This window comes from Cherax quadricarinatus, chromosome 64 (genome assembly GCF_038502225.1).
Source record: "Cherax quadricarinatus isolate ZL_2023a chromosome 64, ASM3850222v1, whole genome shotgun sequence".
Lineage (NCBI taxonomy): Eukaryota > Metazoa > Arthropoda > Malacostraca > Decapoda > Parastacidae > Cherax > Cherax quadricarinatus.
In genome coordinates this window covers 15,666,044-15,676,666 of record NC_091355.1, presented here as the reverse complement: position 1 = coordinate 15,676,666, position 10,623 = coordinate 15,666,044, and the positions used below count along the sequence as shown (strand labels likewise).

General features: G+C 43.0%; 1 protein-coding gene across 1 annotated transcript in view; it reads left to right on the top strand.

The window, feature by feature from the left end:
* Positions 1 to 748: 748 nt before the first annotated feature.
* The window catches only part of LOC128700087 (neural cell adhesion molecule 2), a 379,174-nt gene continuing 369,299 nt past the window's right edge, over positions 749 to 10,623 (top strand). Inside the window, exon 1 of the mRNA XM_053793043.2 lies at positions 749 to 986. Within this exon, the coding sequence (XP_053649018.1) occupies positions 749 to 986 (238 nt within the window). The remainder of the gene's footprint in view (positions 987 to 10,623) is intronic.

Here is a 10,623-nt window from a genome sequence, read left to right as displayed (position 1 = left end):
ACTATAGTACCTCACTTGTGGTACCTAACTATGGTACCTCACGTGTGGTACCTCATCTGTGGTACCTCACGTGTGGCACCTCACGTGTGGTACCTCACGTGTGGTACCTCACGTGTGGTACCTCACGTGCGGTACCTCACGTGTGGTACCTCACGTGTGGTACCCCACGTGTGGTACCTCACGTGTGGTACCTCACTTGTGGTACCTAACTATGGTACCTCACGTGTGGTACCTCACGTGTGGTACCTCACGTGTGATATATCCTAATGAAAACATTTTTCCTCTTATTGAATAAATGCTCCACAATATTTCAACTGAACAAATGAGATCTTATACGTTCAGTTGTTTTTATATTCTTCCTATTTATTCACTTATTTAATTACTAGCAACCCAAATTTCAAATGAACCTGGTATTCAGGTGTAAATATTTCATGTTATTTATATTATTTACATTAATTTCTATGTATGCACAGAATTTCATTTACAAGGAGTATATACATATGTATAGTACGAGCGTATGTAGATGTGGGTAATGTTCATGCGTGTGTAGCCACTTGTAACGTTCCCACTCATACAGCAAATTCACAGCGGCTCTCGTTTATATGGAAAGACACAAGCGCATGTGCTAAAAAATCTTTATTGAATTAGTTTCTGGCCATGCTTCATGGAATGAAGAAGGTCCCAGGCCCGAAACTTTACTAAAGATGACATAAGTATATATTTTTGTCCTTTTATCTATTTTGTCTCTATGAATATACCTTATAAAACTCTCATCTCTCTCCCTGACAGCTATGACGCCCGGGGAGAGAACGGACTCTACCAGCCAGACAAGGTTCTCCGCAACCGAGGCACCTTCGAAACCAGTTCCTCCCCAGCAAGGCTCATCCTCAGCCCAGTGGAGGCCAAAGACCAGGGTATCTACACCTGTAGAGTCGACTTTCTCTCCTCCCCCACCCACAATACAGTGGTCAACCTTACAGTCATTGGTGAGTACACTTCGGAGTGGTAGACTAAGAGGAAGGGAAGAGGAGATTAAAGTGGGACGGGTTGATGAAGTGTTGGAAGAGGTTGAAGGAGTAGGTGGTTAACTAAAGAAGTAAGAGAAATTTAGATGTAAAGGGAATTGTTGGGGTTGATGTACCGCTTATAATGCAATGTCATTAAGCCTATATGTACTATGGAATTACGTGTCTGGGTTGATAGGATGTGTATCTGTAGTTAAAGATGCAGGACCTCAGTGTATTTTGAAGTGTTTTTGCTTGTGTGAATGTGTTGACCAGTGTGTTAATAAGAACATAAGAAAGAAGGAACACTGCAGCAGGCCTACTAACCCATGCGAGGCAAGTCTAATTCTCCTACCGGCTTAAGCTAATGCCCTAATCTAGTCAGGTCAGTCACATTCACTTGAGGAGCACCGCATCTGACCTAGCAGCACAAACTAGTCAGGCCCAACTTACACACACACTCACACCCACTCGTGTATTTATCCATTATTAATCAATTTATCCATCATCAATCAATTTATGCCTTTCAAGATGGCTACGAAATGCCTCGGCAACGATTGATTCCATAAATTTTCCCACTATAGAGGTAAGGCTTATTGGTCTATAGTTCGAAGGTAAGGACCTGTCACCTGCCTTGTAAATAGGTATTACATTTGCCATTTTCCACTTGTCTGGCACTATGCCAGTTTGTAGTGATATATTGAAAAGATTAGCCAAAGGTATGCTAAGTTCCTCTTTACATTCCTTGACAAACAGTTCATCAGGACCTGGGGATTTGTTAAGTTTTAATTTCTCTATTTGTCTGAGGACCATGTCACAGTGTTAACCATCAAATATTCGCTAGTCTCTATATCAGTTCATCACTGCCATCTCCATCTCTTTCTAACTCTATCTCTTTCTCTCTCTCTTTATCTCTCTTTGTCTCTCACACATACACACCAGCTGGTAATAAATGTCGGAGGATTCTCATTTTTGCCTACTTTTCGGAAGCAATATGTTAAACTCAAGTGTGACTTGAAGCAAGCAGCGAGCCAAGTGGTAATGACTTAAAATAATACTGACAGTGCTTAATGACAAGAATAGCAGGGTAAGAGGGACCTCACCTGCTCCTGAGACTGTGGTGAGCCTTTTTTTCAGCAGGTCCAGTCAAGCATCTCTAGGCTGATATCATATGACTTCAGACACCCAGATTGCGTCAACAAAAGACATCAGCCACCCAGATGAAGTCGCAATAAGACATTAGCTACCGCACTGGCGTCAACATTAATTTGCCGCATTACACAAACACATCTTGCCTAAGTGACTATTTTTTGCGTGTGGTTCCGCACTTTGAAAATTCTTAGCTATGATGGACGAGTAATACTGTACATACCGCACATTATTACTGTAATACCACCACCACCACCGCCACCACCTATACCAACACCACCAGTACTCACACCACCACCACCCACAACAACATTACCACCACCAAAAAAACACCACCACCAACAACAACACTACCATTGCCAAAGAAACACCACCACTAAGAAAAACAAAAAACACAAGCACCATAACAACTACCACCACCATCTACTGTCACTGTTATTAATGCAACACATCACTCATCTGCCACAGCACTCCTCTCTACCCATCACTACGATAACTACTACCAGCGCCTTATATACACCACAGCCATCACCACCACTAGAACACCACAACCACTACCGCCACTGTCACCATTACCACCCCAATAACACCACCTATAGTAAAGCAACCAACCATATCATCCATAGATCACAACCAGTTTTACAAATGCAGCCACAACCCATAAATCACAATGCCACTATCAACACGACTGATGTCACCACCACCACCACCACACCAGCTATTAAAATGTACTACCTCCACTACTTTTAACCATCACTTGCACAGCCATAATAAGTACAACCACCACTAATACCCCATAACAGACAAAAATATTCAGAGGCAACGAGTAAGATTTTTTTGAAAGATAGGTGACTAAGGTAAATCGTCAAGTGGAAACTAATGAGTGAATGAGCCTAAATTACAAATTGTATTTCTTGGTGATGTTTGATCCTCCGTCCTTGTGGAGGCAGTGAATCAATATGTTAGGCTGTACGTTTTAATTGAAGCCAATGCTTCAGTTGAAACGTAAATACTTCACGACTCTCTTGATTACCGTTGCATCAATCCTGCCTATTAATTAATTAAGATGCTGGTCCCAAGTGATGAGGGGTTTTCCCTCTCCAACACACACACATACACATACACACACACACACACACACACACACACACACACACACACACACACACACACACACACACACACACACACACACATACATACACAAAACACGCACATACACAAAACACACACACAAAACACACTAAACACACACTAAACACACACACACTAAACACACACACACACTAAACACACACACAAAACACACACAAAACACACTAAACACACACTAAACACACACACTAAACACACACTAAACACACACACAAAACACACACTAAACACACACTAAACACACACTAAACACACACACAAAACACACACTAAACACACACTAAACACACACACACACACACACACACGCAACACACACACACACACACGCAACACACACACACACACACACGCACAATACATACACACACACACACAAATGCACACACGCATACACATGACTCGACTTCTGCAACCACAATTAGGTGAGTACACAATTCATTGGAGTCATAGCTTCTGGCGGGGCCAAGATCTTTGAATCGACCCCTGCAACCACAATTAGGAGAATACGTACACACACACACGACTCAACCCATGCATTCACTATTAGGCGAGTAAACACACACACACACACACACACACACACACACACACACACACACACACACACACACACGACTCGACTCGACTTCTGCAACCACAATTAGGTGAGTACACAATACATAGGAGTCATAGCTCCTGGCGGGGCCAGGAGCTATGGCTTGGCCCCTGCAACCACAATTAGCTGAGTACACACACACGACTCGACCCATGTAACCACAGCTAGGTGAGTATACACACACACACACATACACACACATATATATATATATACATATCCACGTGCAAATGCATCCTCAACACAAATTAAACATTAGCGTTTGATCCTGCCTCCCTCAGCTCCTCGACTCTCCCACAGGAGGAGAGTGATACGAGAGCAACAGGAGTGTATCGTGCAGCATCAGAGCCAGAGAAGGACCAGCACACTGGTTTACACCATAATAAAGACATTACTTAAACCTGCACTCTTGCACTAGAGACCAAGCTAGTAGAATTGCAAAGGAGAACCCGCAGTCATATCAAACCCAGACAATGCAATATTTTATGCTCGAGAAACAGATATGATTTGCATCCGAGATCCAGATAGTTTGTAATTTTTGTCTTAAATATGACGAGTCCTGCTGTGAACCTACAGTTATCCTCTTGTGTGATATTTGTCGCTACTTTCATTTTCATTATGAAGGTTCTCTCCTTTAAATGCGGCCGTTGTCATTTGTAAATTTGTCTTAATATGACAGGTCTTATCTTTGTGTCTATCTTTATTTCAGTGTTTTATCTGGAGTTTATCTGGAGAGAGTTCCGGGGGTCAACGCCCCCGCGGCCCGGTCTGTGACCAGGCCTCCTTAGGTCAGTGTCCCAGGATGCGACCCACACCAGTCGACTAACACCCAGGTACCCATTTTACTGATGGGGAACATAGACAACAGGTGGAAAGAAACACGTCCAATGTTTCTACTCTGGCTGGGAATCGAACCCAGGCCCTCACCGTGTGAAGCGAGAGCGTTAACCACCAGTGGAAAAATATTGCTACACTGAGTCATTTGTATCTTCAAAGTATTTTAGGTGTCACCTGGTCGGAGTCACCAAGGGGTAGTAATAGACTTTACTGATGACCTGATATGGAGAAGAGAGAACACAAAATATTGTGTGCCACCAAGGTAGCTTAATAAAATAATTTTTCGGTATACAAACAATTCAGATACATCAACATGATATTGGCAACAAAAAGCCATGTCTCAAGCAATATAATTCTTCATTTAGCAATAGGTACTAAAACTAGGAGCAAGAAATCCAACAGATGTATTTCACGTAGTTTCAGAAAATCTTCGGCCAGGTACCACATCGAGGGTTGCTGGCCAAAATACCGGCGCGTGGTAGAGGAGCCAAACTTCAAGTCTGGACTAATAACTTTTTCATCAATAGGAGACGTGAAGATATCTGAAGGAGAGAAATGTAGTGGATAGACTTAAACAGCAGAGTTTCTCAAAAGTAGTTCTTTAGCGTAAACCTTTGCAGGATATTATATTATATATATATATATATATATATATATATATATATATATATATATATATATATATATATATATATATATATATATATATATATATACACACACACACACAAAATAACCATTGTGAAAGAATAATGGAATTCTAAGCGCTTTCGTGACTACTCACATTATCGAGGAAGAATAAAAGTGATGCATCAAAGGAAGGCATATAAAGGGCCCAGAACACACATCACCATCACATCCCACAACAAAGCAACACCTGACGCGCGACTCATAAGAAAGAGAACACTGCAGCAAGCCTGCTGGCACAACTAGACAGGTCCTTCACAGCACCAATCTAGTTACGCCAGCGGGCCTGCTGCAGTGTTCTCTTTCTTATGAGTCGCGCGTCAGGTGTTGCTTTGTTGTGGGATGTGATGGTGAGGTGTGGTCTAGACCCTTTATATGCCTTCCTTTTATGCATCACTTTTATTGTTCCATGATAATGTGAGTAGTCACGAAAGCGCTTGGAATTTCATTATTCTTTCAGAGTGGTTGTTTTGCATATTCTCAAATCACCTCTTTACTCTGATCTTATTGCATATATATATATATATATATATATATATATATATATATATATATATATATATATATATATCCTTGATAATGTGAGTAGTCACGAAAGCGCTTGGAATTTCTCTATTCTTTCAGTGGTTGTTTTGCATATATATATATATATATATATATATATATATATATATATATATATATATATATATATATATATATATATTGCAAAATTCATGGACGATGCAAAACTGCGAGAAAATGCAGTATCCATGCTACGTGTACAAGTGTTCAGAGATTTGGATAAATTTGCCAAAATTTAAGATCTGAAATATGAGTTTCAATACCAGTAAGTGTAAAACAATCTCAAGCATTGTTATAAGCTGTTTGAGAAGAAACAAACCGAAATAAAATAAAAGGTCTTCCTGAAGTAATCCTAAGAAGCGACCATAAATATACTAAACAATGTCTCAGAAGAGGAAAGCCAAAAGGATAGTTAGAAAATTAGATTTAAATTTTGGGAACAAAACACTAGAAAAATTGCACTCTGAATACTGAGACCGCCCCTTGAATGTATTGTCCAGTTTACAGATAGTGTTAAAATTACCAATCTGATTATAAAAATAACTAAAAATACCAAGACAAACTGGGAGGAGATGCAGAGAAAAACATACTTTGCAGGTATCACCATTAAGAAACAATCCATACGAGGAATGAAAAACTTGCTCTTCCATCGAACAAGACGAATATAAGTTCTCATTCAGAACTTCAGAACTCTGTATAGACTTCGTAAACTCAAATACGATAAACACTTAAACGAAACTTCGTGGCAAGAGATCAAGTGCAAATGAAGGTAAATGATATTTACAGTTATTGACCATTTGATAGAGACTGCCCAGTGAAACTAAGTATAAACATTCGTTAAGGAACCAGCTTAAAAAGGATTTTGCGAATATTGAATGGTAGTCGATACTCTACTGTGACTAGATGTTAATGGAATGCCATTGTTAGTTTAGGAACTGCCCGAGCATCATCATTTACCACCGATTAGAAAGTGGCTGTATTGGTGATAGTAGCAATAACAGTAGTAGCTAAGGCAGTAGAAATAATTACATTTCCTAGACTTCCTAAGCAGAAATGGATGCAGTTCAACTTAGCTAATATTTTAGATAAAAAAGTAGTTTTACAGCTATTAGGTAAAAAGAGACATGTGCAGCTAAAGTGACATTTTATTGTGGCAACGTTTTATCAAGCTCCTGGTGAGCGAAACTTTGCCACAGTAAAATGTCACATTAGATGTACTTGTGTCCTTTATACCTGAAATATTTTAGATGTTTATCGTGGGCTCTCCTGTTGTCTGCCTTCCTAAAGTTCTTGTATGTAAACACACACACACACACACACACACACACACACACACACACACACACACACACACACAAACATGCTTATACATGCATGCATATGTGCTCACACATTTATATAAAATACAACCACATATGTGAGAAGCCACTGCAACAAAGTATATCTTTCATATAAAAATGAAATTTGGATGACCTGACCTCGGGCAAAACTCTTCTTGAGCGAAACATTGTTTTAATTTCGATCTGCCGAGCTCGAAGTTTCTATATGATTCCCTGAATTACAAGTAAAAATACTTGACAATGTTGAGGAAAGGAGGAAGCAGAGATGGCAGAAGAGTGAAAAAAAAAGCAAAATATAAAGAACAGAGTCGGGGAAAAGAAAAGATGAGGAAATTGCTGGAGGATGACACGAGATCAGCGAGAGAGAAGGACGCGAAGATGCTGGTTAAAGAACTGAAGCAAATAACAAAAGTTATGAGCGAGTGTGGGTTAGCGAGTTCCGGTGAGAGAGGAAGACACATCAAGTGAGCAGGAGGGGGAGCAGGGCAGGCGGATATCAGGGAGCACAAGGAGGACAGCGGTAGAGGAAAGGGAAGGGTTGTCAGACATGAGGAAGGCAGGGAGGAGCGGCAGGAGGAAGGCAGGAAGGAGCGGCAGGAGGAGGGAAGGGAGGAGCGGCAGGAGGAGGGAAGGGAGAAGCGGCAGGAGGAAGGCAGGGAGGAGATGCAGGAGGAAGGCAGGAAGGAGCGGCAGGAGGATGGAAGGAGCGGCAGGAGGAAGGCAGGGGGGAGAGGCAGGAGGAAGGCAGGGAGAAACGGCAGGAGGAGGGAAGGAAGGAGCGGCAGGAGGAGGGAAGGAAGGAGCGGCAGGAGGAAGGCAGGGGGGAGATGCAGGAGGAAGGCAGGGAGAAACGGCAGGAGGAGGGAAGGAAGGAGCGGCAGGAGGAAGGCAGGAGGAAGGCAGGGAGAAGCGGCAGGAGGAAGGCAGAGAGGAGCGGCAGGAGGAAGGCAGAGAGGTGCGGCAGGAGGAAGGCAGGGAAGAGCGGCAGGAGGAAGGCAGGGAGGAGCGGCAGGAGGAGCGGCAGGAGGAAGACAGGGAGGAGCGGCAGGAGGAAGGCAGGAGGAAGGCAGGGAGGAGCGGCAGGAGGAAGGCAGGGAGGAGCGGCAGGAGGAAGGCAGGGAGGAGCGGCAGGAGGAAGGCAGGGAGGAGCTGCATGAGGAAGGCAGGGAGGAGCTGCATGAGGAAGGCAGGGAGGAGCGGCAGGAGGAAGGCAGGGAGGAGCTGCATGAGGAAGGCAGGGAGGAGCTGCATGAGGAAGGCAGGGAGGAGCTGCATGAGGAAGGCAGGGAGGAGCGGCAGGAGGAAGGCAGGGAGGAGCGGCAGGAGGAAGGCAGGGAGGAGCGGCAGGAGGAAGGCAGGGAGGAGCTGCATGAGGAAGGCAGGGAGGAGCGGCAGGAGGAAGGCAGGAGGAAGGCAGGGAGGAGCGGCAGGAGGAAGGCAGGGAGGAGCTGCATGAGGAAGGCAGGGAGGAGCGGCAAGTGGAAGGCAGAAGGTTAAAGGGATACCAAGATGAAGAATTGTGGATTAATGAAAGAAGTTCATGATATATTTGAGAAGGATGAGGAGACAATTGTTTGGAAAATGAGGAAAATCGAGAGCAGACATGAATATCTCTCATAGAAGAAAAATGTGAAGCAAAATTATCAAATTTCTGTATACTGGCACACAGAAGACAGGTCTTAATTAAGCTACCCACAAAAAAATATCCTTGTTAAGACTAGTGCTACAGTTTGGTGTTACGAAGCCAACCCATCAGTGACACGCTTATTATTGAGCATTGATAAAGATACCATCAGACAGCAAGTAGGTACTTTTGTTTTAGATGACTGTTGTGGGTGGAACCCTGTGATGTAGAGTATACTTTGTCTTGCTAGGAAGTATACCAGGAAGTATGGCTGTTTTAGGTGGCATCCTGGGGATGCTTGTATGCCTTAGTGTTAGTCGATTGCTGTAGGAAGCAGTAGTTGTGCCGGATCACCGCACAGAGAAGAACCAGTTCAGGATTCGTACTGCCGAGCCTACCTGTAGCTGGAGTAGTTGCTACCTAACCTTTTTGACCTCTTCCCCTCTCCTCCTCTCCTCTCTCTACTCTTTGTTCCCAGATATTAACCTCCACACACCCTGACACGCAAATAGACTCCGACTAACAAACCTAATCAGTGCTGCCCTGAATAAAAGTACTCACCACCAGGAATGCCCTGCTTTTAAACCACTAGGAAAACCTCCCTCTCTTGATTTATATCTTCCTCCAGTGAGAAATCCACCTCCCTTTCCCCTTCCCCCTGATGCAACCACCTCCTCACCCCCTCCCCATGAAGCATCCACCTCCCCACTACCTCTCCATGATGCATCGTCCTTCAGTGAAGAGTCAGTATTTCCTTTGTCCCCTTCGACTCCAGCCCCTTTGATTATTCCCTACAACTCTCCATCTCTGAATACTTTATCCCCTCCAACATACCCTGTATGTCCCCCTTCCTGAGAAAACAAACACATACCATGACTGGAACAGATACTAACCAAAACTTAGAAGAGGAATTCTTACGCAACGAGTCAGTCCATTCTTGACAATTATCAGTATACTTGATTATGAACCTGGACGGACTGAAAAGTCTGGACTCCTAACAAGGGCACTATAAAAGACGGGAGAATCAAGGTTCCGTACACAAGTTTTTATATAACGCTTGAATACACAAACTATTTTTTTCTCATCATAGCTTAAGGGTATGAAGTATGAGGAGAGTCTAAAGGATGTAAACCCAGTCTTGGTATAAAATACCAAGAGGAGGTGACATGGTGGACAGGTCTAGTCTGCTCGACAGGCAAGAATCAGGTACAGGAAAACACAATGGGCTAAATCATAGAGACATTAGAAAATATTTCTTAAGCTTTTAGAGGAGCCAGGATATGTCAAGATCTAGACCACAAAATGGTAGAGGCGGGATGTATACATAGCTTTAAGAAAAGCTATGATAGGGCTCACGCAACAAAGGGAGCAGAGCCAGCAAAAATGCGGGACCAGGAGCCGAAAGTCGACCCCTGCAACTACATATAGGCGAGTAAATAGGTGAGTAAACACAAGTACACGCTCTCGTGTACGCGAGAGAAACAATTTTCTAGCATATAAAAGGAACATTGAGAAAATATTTGATACGGTGTGTGATAATTTCAATCCAAATATTGTAATGCTGAGAGAACACAAAGAAGTGACAACTCCCCACTGTATCTTAACTCCACATTGTAGTACATAACACTAGGAACTGAACATACCATTGCTACTAAACTCCACCAA